Source organism: Brettanomyces nanus, chromosome 1, assembly GCF_011074865.1.
Source record: "Brettanomyces nanus chromosome 1, complete sequence".
Classification (NCBI taxonomy): domain Eukaryota; kingdom Fungi; phylum Ascomycota; class Pichiomycetes; order Pichiales; family Pichiaceae; genus Brettanomyces; species Brettanomyces nanus.
The window spans coordinates 655249-668164 of NC_052374.1; the positions used below are offsets into that span (position 1 = coordinate 655249).

At 41.9% G+C, this 12916-nt stretch overlaps 6 protein-coding genes across 6 annotated transcripts; 3 read left to right on the forward strand and 3 right to left on the reverse strand.

Moving 5' to 3' along the window:
• Positions 1–114: 114 nt before the first annotated feature.
• Positions 115–2388, reverse strand: MES1 (methionine--tRNA ligase mes1; the record flags this gene model as incomplete). The annotated part of the gene is made up of 1 exon (XM_038920645.1): positions 115–2388. One exon carries the CDS (start codon positions 2386–2388, stop codon positions 115–117), a length of 2274 nt encoding a protein of 757 aa, XP_038776573.1.
• A 619-nt stretch (positions 2389–3007) lies between these two features.
• FOA43_000313 (uncharacterized protein) lies at positions 3008–3709 on the reverse strand (the record flags this gene model as incomplete). The annotated part of the gene is made up of 1 exon (XM_038920646.1): positions 3008–3709. One exon carries the CDS (start codon positions 3707–3709, stop codon positions 3008–3010), a length of 702 nt encoding a protein of 233 aa, XP_038776574.1.
• Positions 3710–4019: 310 nt separating this feature from the next.
• FOA43_000314 (uncharacterized protein) lies at positions 4020–6377 on the forward strand (the record flags this gene model as incomplete). Its single annotated transcript, XM_038920647.1, has 1 exon — positions 4020–6377. One exon carries the CDS (start codon positions 4020–4022, stop codon positions 6375–6377), a length of 2358 nt encoding a protein of 785 aa, XP_038776575.1.
• Positions 6378–6397: 20 nt separating this feature from the next.
• FOA43_000315 (uncharacterized protein) lies at positions 6398–7519 on the reverse strand (the record flags this gene model as incomplete). Its single annotated transcript, XM_038920648.1, has 1 exon — positions 6398–7519. The coding sequence occupies one exon, from the start codon at positions 7517–7519 to the stop codon at positions 6398–6400; it is 1122 nt and encodes a 373-aa protein (XP_038776576.1).
• A 155-nt stretch (positions 7520–7674) lies between these two features.
• On the forward strand, positions 7675–8802 carry FOA43_000316 (uncharacterized protein; the record flags this gene model as incomplete). Its single annotated transcript, XM_038920649.1, has 1 exon — positions 7675–8802. The coding sequence occupies one exon, from the start codon at positions 7675–7677 to the stop codon at positions 8800–8802; it is 1128 nt and encodes a 375-aa protein (XP_038776577.1).
• Positions 8803–9409: 607 nt separating this feature from the next.
• Positions 9410–11050, forward strand: PGI1 (glucose-6-phosphate isomerase; the record flags this gene model as incomplete). Its single annotated transcript, XM_038920650.1, has 1 exon — positions 9410–11050. One exon carries the CDS (start codon positions 9410–9412, stop codon positions 11048–11050), a length of 1641 nt encoding a protein of 546 aa, XP_038776578.1.
• Between the last annotated feature and the right edge of the window lie 1866 nt (positions 11051–12916).

Below are 12916 nucleotides of genomic sequence, written 5' to 3' on the forward strand. Positions count from 1 at the left end.
AAAATCTTAGGCTACGTAGGACTCGATCACATTGAAACACATTTCAGCGTTTTAACTAGAAAATGTATTAATCGACACAAAACGAACACAAAGCAGATAATAAACAAAAATGATTTATGCGTGTTGGCCACCGTATTTGGCTCTCCATTCTTCGACCTTTTTCTCATCTATTCTACTGAACAAATACTGAGGCTTGCCAATACAATGTCCACCTTGAATCCAAAGTTCAAGCTTGTCCGGAATTCTTAATTCAGGAACATTCAATATTTTCTCGATTAGGCTTGTGGCTTCTGGCATGTAGGGAGAAATTAATGCAGACACAAGATAAACAATGTTCAAGCCAATGGCAACGACGGCATCAGCTTTATCTGGATGGTCATTATACAACGAGTTGTCAAGCTTGTTGTCTTGTAAGAATTGGTTACCTCTGGCAGAGGTTAACATAGCGGTTTCGAGACCTTTTCTCTCGTGAACAGAATCAAGATCCTCGTTATATGTCTCAATCAACTTGTTGAAATCTTGCAACGCTTTAGCGTAATCCTCACAATTCTTAACATCGAATTGAGGAACGACACCATTGTATTTAGCGTTGACGTACTTAACGATTCTGTTGACGAAGTTACCTAAATTGGCGAGCAACTCGCTGTTATTTTTGGTAACAAACTCTTCCCAAGAGAACTGAGAATCCTGTGTTTCTGGTCTAATAGAGGTCAAGTAATATCTCCAGACCGAAGGAGAAATACCAGTTTCTTTAGCGTTATTACCGAAGACACCGATGTTTCTGGATTTGGAAAACTTACCGCCTTCATATTGTAGGTATTCGGTGGTGTTTAAGTGATGCAACATAGTCCAAGGCTCGCGAGTAGCAATCTCAGTGGATGGGAAGACAACTGTGTGGAATGGAACATTATCCTTACCCATGAATTGATAAAGTTTGACATGTTCAGGATTCTGCCACCAGGCTCTCCAATCATCAGTATAGTTGGCGGTGATGGAAACGTAACCAATAGTAGCGTCAAACCAGACATATAGCACCTTATCTTCGAAACCTTTCAATGGCACAGGAGTACCCCACACAAGGTCCCTAGTGATACAACGAGGCTTTAAACCTTCGCGCAACCAGGAGTTAGTGATAGTCTTCGCATTCTTTGACCAATGACCCTCAGTGGATGACTTTTTAACCCACTCTTTCAACTCAGGCTCGAGTTTATCTAAAGAAATGAAAATGTGGTTCGAATGTCTAGGTTCAGGTGTAGCATTATCCAACTTACAACGAGGGTTAATCAACTCGAATGGATCTAATAACGTACCACATTTATCACATTGATCACCTCTTGCGTCTTCGTAATGACATTTTGGGCACTCACCTTCCACATAACGATCAGCCAAGTATCCTTTGTGAACAGGGCAGTACAACTGCTTCATTGACTGCTCCTCTAAATAGCCATTTTTGTGTAATTCTAAAAAGATCTTCTGGGAAATCTCGGTCTGCTTTGCAGTTGTAGTACGTCCAAAGTAATCAAAACCAATGTCAAACCAATCGTATACATCTTTGTGAATCTTGTGATACTTGGTACACAACTCACGGGGAGTCACGTGCTCTTCTAATGCTTTAGTCTCGGTAGCGGTACCGTACTCGTCGGTACCACAGATGAAGAGAGCATTATAGTTTCTCCTCTTGCAGTATCTGGCAAAGATATCTGCGGAAAGAACTGAACCAACGATATTACCCAAATGAGGAACATTGTTGACATAAGGCAAGGCGGATGTGATAAGTATATTGCGTTCACCTTCCTTTGGGGCCAGTTTTCCCTCTGGTTTCACAACTTCATGACGCACAATAACATTTCTTTTGCCTGTATTTTTCTCCTTGCTTCTCTCCAAGTGGGTGAGACTTGTGACTGCTTTGACACCTTCAATAACTTCGGGTAGAGCGGCAAATGCATTAAACCAACTCTTGAGGTCCTCAAAGCCCTCATTTTTATGAGCCGTCTTGGTGAGAACAGGATACAAAGTAGCAAAGGCAAATATCTGAGGAATAGAAGTGGCATCTGCTTGAGAAAATGGCTTCACCAATGGAAGAATGGAGTCATTGAACTTCCTCTTCTTTAAAATATCATCGAGAACAAGTTCAACAGGGTCAACTTTAAATGCATCCTTGGAACCTTTCTTTGAGGTAGCAGCCAAATACTTGACAATAGCGTTTGCTTCGATTAATTGGAAGCCAGATTTCTTGTCAACCAAGGTGAGATTGTACTCTTCGTTGTCGGTGTCTGCTACAAGCTTGACAGAGGGTTGAAACACAGCAGCACCAATACCAATCTTCAAGTTTCTGACCAAAGACGGAATCTTGGAGCCTCGATCTGAAAAGATTTGTAGAGAAGACATTATGTTTTGGGTTGTTACTAATGAAAAAGAGAAAAATAAAAACTACTGATGATCCTTAATGATGGTGCCCTACAGAAAATTTTTAAGAATTCGACACTTGGAGATCCGACTGACTAATACTGCGCCACATCCAAAAGATTATGAATAATTGTGGCTGCAAAATTATTACTATTAGTCGTTTACATCTAGTCAGCATTCATCAGCTATCACACAGACGTTGCTAGTCAAAGTTGTCTGTTTCGCCCTATATTATGCCTTCTAGTCCAATCCTAGAGCAAATTCCTCTTATAGTTTCTCCTGGTTCTTATCAGAGGCCGAGACCAGTGACACTACCGTATGACTTTGACCAGCTACCGAAGACTATTGATGAGTGCAGAGACAAGACGGTACAGCAAATTCATCAGAGTTTTCAAGAGATAACCAAAAAAGAGTGTGAACTAATAGAAAAATTGAACAATACTTATACAGATGAAATGAAGAAGAATTTTAAAGCATGGGAGAACGCAGTTCGAATGATGGCTCCAGGATATATTGGCCAAGACGGATCCATTGGTATAATGAGACCTACAAAGAAGAATAATTAGAATTCAGAGTGATATTGTATACCTAGATAAAAACTTCAAGCCTTTCTTGACTTGGTAGAAGTTTCCTTAGAAGAAGCACCCGTGGTTTTAGCTCTAGCATTAGCCTTAGATTTAGGCTTAGACTTAGGCTTAGACTTAGTCTTAGTCTCAGATGGCTTGGATTTGGATCCTCTCTGTTTTGCTTCTTCGGCAGAGATGAACTGTTCGCCCAATTCCTTCATGTAAAAGTCAGTCTTGGCCTTATAATCTGAATATTCAGCGTAAAATAGGCCGCACTGAAGCACCACCACACCGAGAAGCAATACAACGATCATCACCTGAGATGCCGCAATAACACTCAATCCGACGTTCTGACTAACTTCACCCCACTCGCCAAACAAGGCAGACATTTGTCCCGTTCTAACATTGGTTAAGTAGATACAAACAGCAGAAACGAGGGCAATAAGAGAACCATACTCAAAGTATTTGGTGTCCTCGGATGGCTTGAAAATCTTGATAAATGAACCAATGAAGCCAATCGACATAATTCCAGCAAGGGAGCTGATAATCACTGTAGGCTGCGTGGCCAAAGTCTTGTAATGATCCAAGGCTTTTGTGAAAAATTCTTCACCGTGAGAGGAATCCCATAAGGTATAGTAGTCATAGGGCCAATCAGCAAAAAATATACCAAGCATGAAAGAGCATGTGCTAATCATCATGAGAGATCCTATTGGAAGTAGTTGTTGATACGAAATCATGGTGGATGTTGAAAGGAGAAACTAAGTAATATGAAGGAGAGAAAGGACACGATCTCTCTTATCAGACGCTAAGATGCACGCGGATTGGCCACAATGGTATCAGATTTGCTAAAGATAAATGCCGTAGATTTCGGTCGATGGATGCGACGATATGATTTATGAAAATTTTTTGATTACAAAGCTCAAGAGGGCCCTATCCGAAGAAAAGTCTCATGTCGAAAATACTGAGGAAAGCACTAACCACAAAGTTGAATACGTATGGAATAACGAGTGTTTTGCAATTGATCGTTGAGAAAAAATCAAGTTTATTATGGCCTCCAACCAAGTTTCTTCGCAGCAGCAAGGTCAGCAGCAGCCACAAGAGCAACAGCAACAGCAACAGCCGCAACAGCAACAACAACAACAACAACAGCAGCAGCAGCAGCAACAACTACAAAATGCCTCAAGGCAACAGCAAGCGCGCCATTTCACACAAGCAGACATGAACCGGCTGGTACTGGAATATCTAAACAAAAAAGGCTATCACCAGACAGAGGCCACACTTCGAATTGAGAGTACTAAGATTCCGGGGCAACCAACCATTCCATTGACCCCAGGAAACTCGAATTTCGAAAAGCCTAAAACTATTGTCTCCGACAGATCAAACCTTCAATTCCAGCAACAGCAGTTTATCCAACAGCAGAAGATCTCTAGACAAAGGCAGTATGACGAGAACCCAAGTATGTATGGAAGAGCTTATTCGATGTTTCGTACATGGTGCGAGAACTCCTTGGAGATGTACCAGTATGAACTCGACAAGTTTTTGTATCCGCTGTTTGTTTATTTGTACCTAGCGTTGATTCAGAGAAGCGAATCTGCAGAATCTAGAAGCTTCTACGAGAGGTTCAAGAATGACCATCTCTTACAGCATGGTTACGAAGTGAGAGGGTTGGGAGGCATCTCCCTACCTTCACATATAGAGCAGAATCAGGTGGCATCAATATTCAAGCATAACAAATATCGGATATATGTTTCGACGACATCTATGAATTTGGTGTTAGGATTCTTGAACGAAAATCAAGGTATTGGTGGTGGTATTCTTGTTAGAACCATCAATAACAATATGGAAGTTGTAACTCAGATAGAGGTAACTACTGCTGCTCAGGACGAGACAGAAGCTTTGGAGAAGGCGGAGGGTATACCTGCTGTTTATCAATTGATTAACAGCGGAGAAGAGACTTTAGCTGAGGAAAAGCAAAAGGAAAAGGATCGCGCAAATCCAGCAGAACTTCTCAATGGTAAATCCTTGAAGTTGGGTCAGATTCCCAACGACTCTGACTTTACTAAAGAAGTGGAAGCAGAATTGAAACAAAGGGACGATGTAGAAAAGGACAAAAATGGGGATAAACCACCAGAAAAGACATTAATGCAAGAGTACAGTGAAAACTTCAACATTGAATCGACGGCAGACGAGTCTCCCAGTAAAGACGTCCTTCCCCTTCCCCAGAAAAATGTATATGATTTAAAACGAGAAATCATCAAGGTTCAGGATTCTCGTGCCAAGATCAGATTGAATGCCGTGCAGGCACATTTACCTAGTGTCTGCATGTACACTTTCCATAACACCAACAACGACATGACGTGTGCTGAATTCAATGATGATTCTACAATGATCGCTAGCGGCTTTCAGTATTCGTTCATCAAGTTGTGGTCTATCGACGGATCTCCGTTGAGATCTGTTTTAAAACATGACGAATTCAATGAGACTGCTGATGATGGACTTGCTATCAACAATAGTCGCAGACTTATAGGCCATAGTGGTGCCGTTTATGGGCTTGATTTTTCTCCGGACAATCATTATTTACTTTCAGCCTCTGAGGATAAGACGGTACGGCTATGGTCAATGGATACATATTCTGCATTGGTTTCATACAAGGGCCATAATGCGCCAGTGTGGGATGTCAAGTTCTCTCCATTAGGTCACTATTTTGTTACCGGTTCCCATGATCAGACGGCTAGACTTTGGTCTTGCGATCATATATATCCTCTCCGGATATTTGCGGGCCACTTGAATGATGTGGATGTGGTGGAGTTTCACCCTAATTCCACCTATCTATTTACAGGTTCGAGCGATAGAACGGTGAGAATGTGGGACATAGCTAGGGGAGAGTCTGTGCGTGTTTTTATAGGCCATACTATGCCAATCAATGCTCTTGCTTGTTCACCGGATGGACGTTGGCTCGCCACCGCAGGAGAAGATAGTGTAATTAATTTGTTTGATATTGCCTCTGGCAGGAAGTTAAAGTCAATGCGTGGCCATGGTGGTGGCTCCATTTATTCATTAAGTTTCAGCAGAGATGGTTCTGTGCTTGTCAGTGGAGGCTCTGATAATAGTATCAGAGTGTGGGATGTGAAACGTGGTACTCTTGACAGCAATAATCCAAGGCCCGAGAAGTTTACTTACGAATCTGTCATTAACGCTAAAGATTCTGATGAAACTACAAGAGTGGACAACATTGCTGGAGACGATAAGAGACCTAACGACGCTGCAGACGAAATCAAGAGAAGAAAGGAATTTGCTGCTACTCAGGATCATATGGCGGTGTTTTTCACGAAGAAAACACCGGTTTACAAGGTGCACTTTACTAGAAGGAACTTGTGCCTGGCAGCAGGTGTTTATATGGGATAATCGTGTACTATAAAGCAAAATTATTGAATACTTTTGACAACAGGATGAGCAGGGTCCCAGGGTCCTTGAAGCTCGTCTTTATACTTCTGCAAAGCAATGAAATATAGAGGTCCCACCACAACAATAAGTAGGTGTAAGCTTAGCCAACAAATGCACCAGCCGGTTCCAAATATCCTATACATAGCATAGGAAACACCGAAGACTATGGTACCAACCTGAAGCCAGTGGAAAACCCAGAATTGGCAGCGTCGTGTGAAATTATTGAATATAGGAAAGAGTCCACAAAGTTCTATAGAGAAGAGAATAAAGCAAAAGGCCGAGAGATTGGAGTTCAGTCTGGATGCCAAAACAATGGCATTGGAGAGTGCTATGTTTTTGGACATGTTTGAATGAGAACCGATTTTGGGAAGAACTGGTGCTGCATTGGCAGTAGTAGCTACAGCACCTAATTCTGGAAATCTCTGCTTCTGTGGAAAATCGATGACATAATCGTTGAATAAAACATTGAGAAGACATAGCCAGGCACTTATAGCCCAGATAGAATCAGATGCAGATGAATTTGTGAGTGATTTCAAGACAGGAGATAATGTAAGTAGGTGCAGCAATATGAGCATTGACGATTTGAAAGCACTTATGAGTCCTGGAGAGGCAGGCTCGGTGATATACTTCTCAAGGTCCAAATGAGCAGCAGCAGAGCCTGATTCTCTACTACTTGTTAGCTGGAGAATCTTCCAGTGTTGTAGTCTGATAAGTTCTTTGTTTCTTCTAATTTTAAGGGTGACCACGTAGACTATGAATCCTAGTAAAGTGAGTGCGGAACTCAGTATGATGGGTCTAACAGGATCCCAACGTAACATGTACATCCCATAAAAAACGAGAATGACACACATTATGACAGAAAGATGCAAGTTAACAAGCGAAAAATCTCTAAATAGCTTCCAGTAGGAGTAGTTCACCACGGTTGAGTTCCTCTTCAGCTGAGAAAGGAAGGAGCTATCAGTGTAATCATCGTCATAATCTTGCTTGACCCAAAGCAATTTTTTCCAAGTAGTTTGTTTCCTGAAAAACCTTGAACCCTTGGTCGCCTGCAATTCCGGCAAGCTAATACTATTCCGTCTATACGAATGTGACAGGAACGCCATAGCGATGAAGACTTGGTAGGAAGGAAAAGCCCATTTGAAAGCGATAAAGAAAAAAAAAATTGAGATAACGCTGGAAAAAGAAAAGGAGACGGGATTAAAAAGAGTTCGGCGTAAGGAACACCTCAATTTCCTTTCGTTGACTCCAGGAATCGGATATGTTTACAAAATCACGGGACAGAAGTGAATCTCACGGGTCTAAGGATTCTTTGAACGACTTCTTGACTGGTTCACGAAGTTCGTTAGAACTTAGACCTGTTTCAACTGTGAGAAGAAATCATGGAGACAGCATGGATGAGGGCTCGTTGAAGTCGTCAGCTACGGGAAGTTCATCGATCCCTGAACTCGCAGTTCCCTTGTCTACCCAGAGTACAAAAAGTAAGACACGTAATGGTCATTCGTACAGTGCATCAATAGATACATCGTTATCTCAGGGGAGTAATGAGAGTAATACCGATTTAGATGCACTGGATACTGATAGTACGGACGAGTTTCACAGTATTAGAGATATGGAAGTGTACTCTGATTCACCGAGTGGTAAGGATAACGATGGAGATCATTCTGATAGTCGAATAGCGAGTGGAAACAACTACATAGACCATAGGAGGATGGTTAGCCCGCTTACTTCTCTAGAATTTCTTCCTGTGGGATCTTCACGAAACACTGAAAGTAACGAGAAGAATTCCTCAGAGTCAGTTGGAGAGGGAATTACTAGCGAAGATTCTGAAGATGAGACAGATGATATAGATACATATGATGGAGAAGGAGATGATGCACCCGGTGCAGATCACATTCCTCTATTTGGAGAGAAAAAAATAGGCGATGAAATGCCTAGCGTATCGCAGAAAGTGGACAATCAAGACAGGCTCTACGAGACTTTAAACATATTGAATGATGTGAGGAAATTGAGGGAGATGAAATTCTTTGACGCCAAATACAATGAAAAGATGATCGATTTGAAGAAAGCTCAGGTCGGGATGATGGTGGATATGATTCAGATGAACGAAAATTCGTTCAGAGAGTTCTACGAAGTTTGGGATGCACTAGAGGATAGAGGAGAGGAGGAAGAAAGAGAAGTGGAGGAAGAGAAAGAGCAAAAGAAGCACAAGTTCAGAAAAAAGAAGTCTGAGCATCAGGATAAACCTTTAGTTCATTTGGATATCAATGAAAGTGCGTTATTTGGCCAGCTCGGAGAAAGGAATGAAGTGGTGTCCCAAGATATTGACAAAATTAAAGACTCTGTAAAGCAAATTGATGAGTACACAAAAGGATTATGGGATAGCTGATAGCGTCACGGATAAAAGTGGGGATTCGTGGGAGGGTTCGGATAAACTAGCCCCAGAAAAAGTCAACGGTTAGAATCAATATACGGGTGGATATTCGATTATCCGGATGTAGGGGGGGGGAAAAAATCATCAGGCATCGCAGCATCGTACTCCGAGACCACGGCCACCAAAATAAAATGTCCATTAGTTAAATATTCCAAATACATGTTTATGCAAATCTAGAATAGAGTGGATCTTCTTCTGCTCCTATATCCTAGGCCTCTCTTTACTTCACTCCCACTGCTTTGAAGGCCCCGTTTGTGGTGGCAATAGTTGCCTAGATGTTTTTCCGACTAAAACAATACATGGTTCATATTCGTCTACCTGCACGGCATGCATGCGGGCGGCCACCTTTTTTTCGCGGGCTCTCAGAATCACAATTATATTTGTGTGTCCTCTTCATAAATTAGAAATGCATCCCAGTGATAATTCGGAGTAATAATAATCATAATCTGTTTTTTTTGAACCTTTTGTTTTTGTCTTTTGCTTTTGCTTTTTCTCTTTCTTCTCCTTTTACTATTTCTCTTTTACATCTCCTGAAATCATCACTGATTAAAAACAATATATAATGACTTCGCCTGTTAACTTGCCTGCATGGAAAAAATTGCAAGAGCTTTACGGTTCTTATGGAAAGACATATTCTACCAAGGAGGCCTTCGCTAAGGACTCTGACAGATTCAACAAGTTCTCTCACACTTTTGAAAACTACGATGGATCGAAAATATTGTTTGATTTCTCTAAGAATTTGATCGATGAGAATATTCTCTCGGCTTTAATCGAGCTTGCTAGGGAAGCTAAGGTTGAGACCTTGAGAAACGACATGTTTTCCGGTAAGCACATTAATACTACCGAGGACAGAGCCGTCTATCACGTTGCTTTAAGAAACAGATCTATGAAACCAATGTATGTCGATGGAGTCAATGTTGCTCCAGAGGTCGATGCTGTTTTGAAGCATATGAAAAAGTTCTCTGAGGAGGTTAGATCCGGTAATTGGAAGGGTTATACCGGCAAAGAGATCACTGATGTTGTCAACATTGGTATTGGAGGTTCCGATCTCGGTCCCGTCATGGTCACCGAGGCCTTGAAACCTTATGCTCATCCAAGAATCAAGGTGCATTTCGTCTCTAATGTTGATGGTACGCATATTGCCGAAGCTTTGAAACAGTGCAACCCAGAAACTACTTTGTTCTTGATTGCTTCTAAGACATTTACCACCTTGGAAACTTGTGCAAATGCTCAAACTGCCAAAAACTGGTTTTTGAAAACTGTTCAGAATCCAAAGCATATTGCCAAGCACTTTGTTGCCCTTAGTACCAATGCTACGGAGGTTCAAAAGTTCGGTATCGACATCAAGAATATGTTTGGTTTCGAGAGTTGGGTTGGAGGAAGATACTCTGTCTGGTCTGCTATTGGTTTGTCCATTTGTTTGTACGTTGGTTTCGAAAACTTTGATAAGTTCTTGAAGGGTGCCGAGGCTGTCGACAAGCACTTCGTCTCCACTCCAATCGAAGAAAACATTCCATTCATTGGAGCTTTGCTCACCATATGGTACAATAACTTCTGCAAGGCCCAAACCAAGTTGGTTGCTCCATTTGATCAATATATGAACAGATTCCCGGCCTACTTGCAACAACTTTCTATGGAGTCAAATGGTAAGTCAGTTTCCAAAGACAACAAGTTTGTCAACTACGAAACGGGTGTTGTGTTGTTCGGTGAACCAGCCACAAATGCTCAGCATTCGTTTTTCCAATTGGTGCATCAGGGTACCAAGTTGATACCAACTGACTTTATTATGGCTGCCAAGTCTCACAATCCAATTGAGAACAACAAGCACCAGAAGATGTTGGCTGCTAATTTCTTTGCTCAGGCCGAGTCTTTGATGTTGGGTAAGACTTCCCAGCAGGTTGCTGCTGAGGGTACCGATGAGAATTTGATTCCTCACAAAACTTTCTCTGGTAACAGACCAACCACCACTATATTGTGTCAGAAGATCACACCAGCCACATTGGGTTCATTGATCGCTTACTACGAGATGATGACCTTTGTTGAAGGAGCAATCTGGGGTATCAACTCTTTTGATCAGTGGGGTGTTGAATTGGGAAAGAAGTTGGCCAAGGTCATTTTGGCTGAATTGCAAGATGAAAAGAAGGTTGAAAATCATGATGCTTCCACCAGAAATTTGATCAACCAGTTCAAGAAGTGGGAATGAGCTAATGAACATTTGACCCGTATCATATGATCAGTTTATTTTATATTTTGTTCTGATACGTTTGTGTTTACTTAATGAACATATAACTATAGTATAGTTTGAGCTTATATAAAGTGTAGCACGTAGTTAGGGGGATATCGAGCGATTACGTTGGCAGCAAAGTCTTACATCATATTTCTCTTCATCTTCAAACTATCTCTCTTTCGTTGCGATGTCGCGTTGAAGAGAGGGCTAGAATTTTTCAGTTCCACCTCGTTTACGTTTGTCAGAGTCTTCAAACTTAGTGTACTTCCAGAACCTGCAGAACCTGTAGAGCCCGACTGTGAAGATGGCCTCCTTAGGCCCTTCAAAGGTGGCACCTTATCGGGAAATGGGCTTTGAAGAGGTTTATAACTCTCGAAGGTAAAATTATCCTGTGATTTGTCGCTGGTTGCAAAACCAGAATGCAGCGTATTGAGTTGGATCGAAGGGATGCTGTATGCGGAACCACATTGTACACCTGATTGTACAGGACTACCGGATATCTTTCTCACATACGAAGAAGGAGGTGGAGTCATAAGTTCTTGCGGATAGAATGGTGTTTGCGGAATCTGATGTGGAAAAAAATGTGACTGATGTGAGGAACGAGAAGGTTGCAGCGGCTGCTGTATTGGCATCTGCACCGAATCGACTAAGGAATCTGTGGATGAAAGCCTAGCAGCCGGAGGACCAAAATTTTGATGAAGCCACGAGGGTCTACGGGAAGCTGGCTGCAGTGAGGAGCCAGATCCAAATGCGGCAGGACTTTGAGGTTGGGAATACCCCAAAGAAACAGTTGAACTAGCTCGTGACATAATGGGAATTGACTGATCGGCATTACTATTGCAAAGATCGAGAAGTCTACGCCTTATGACAGCCAAACATTTTGCACTATTAGTCTCAAACATGAGATCCTGCTGCTTTTCCGGAGATATATCAATGTAGATGGTACTATCAGAGAGTAGCACATGATACATCTGCTTTGAAATCTTGGAACAAATGCCAGAAGGAGGGAAATTGACATTGAATGGAGTAATACTAGGCTGATTAGCGAATGCATGGTAAACCTGCATAAGAATGTCGTCAAATCGCTGAGTAAAGTCGTAGCTAGTCATTGTTACAGGGCTGGGACTACCTCCAATAGAAGATGCGATAGAGCCAGTACTGTTGCATTGATATAACGAGTGTAAGTGAGGTGGCTGGTATTGAGGTTGTGATGGTTGCTGGGATTGCTGGGATTCGTTGGTATCAGATGAAATAGAACCAACTGAGTTGCTCCGAGAGCTATTACTGGCTCCGGGAAAGGTCGGCCTTTGAAATTGAAAAGCTGAAGGCAGACTACTGTTAACGGGAGTAACACAGCATGGTGTCAGTGGAGAAGGTGCATTGCATGAGGCAGTAGGATCGCAGTAGGAGTTCTGCCTGTTAAGATTCAAGTGTAAATTTGGTCTCATGGTTTTCATAGTGTAACGCGTAAGCAAAAGGGTGAGTGTGATGGAGGAAGCACCAGGGATTGTCTGGAAATATGCGTGAAGAAAAGGAGGTACTTAAGAAGTGAAAGAAAGAGAAGCAACGGGAAGAGAGAGGGGAGATGGATGGGGATTGATGGTGGAGGAAATAAACGAGGTTGGGTTATTCTTTTAAGGGCCAGATATGCTAAACCCCTACTTTGGCCATTTTTGGTCGCGTCTGCACTTTTTTTATTTTTCTTTAACTTAAGCATCTGAAGGTGCGTTTCATGCATTGTTCTCAAAGTATGAGAAGTGAATGCAATATGGACAAAAAAAGAAGTTCACGAGGGAGCCTTAGTGAATCAGCAAGCAATCAGCTGGATGAATGACTCACTCG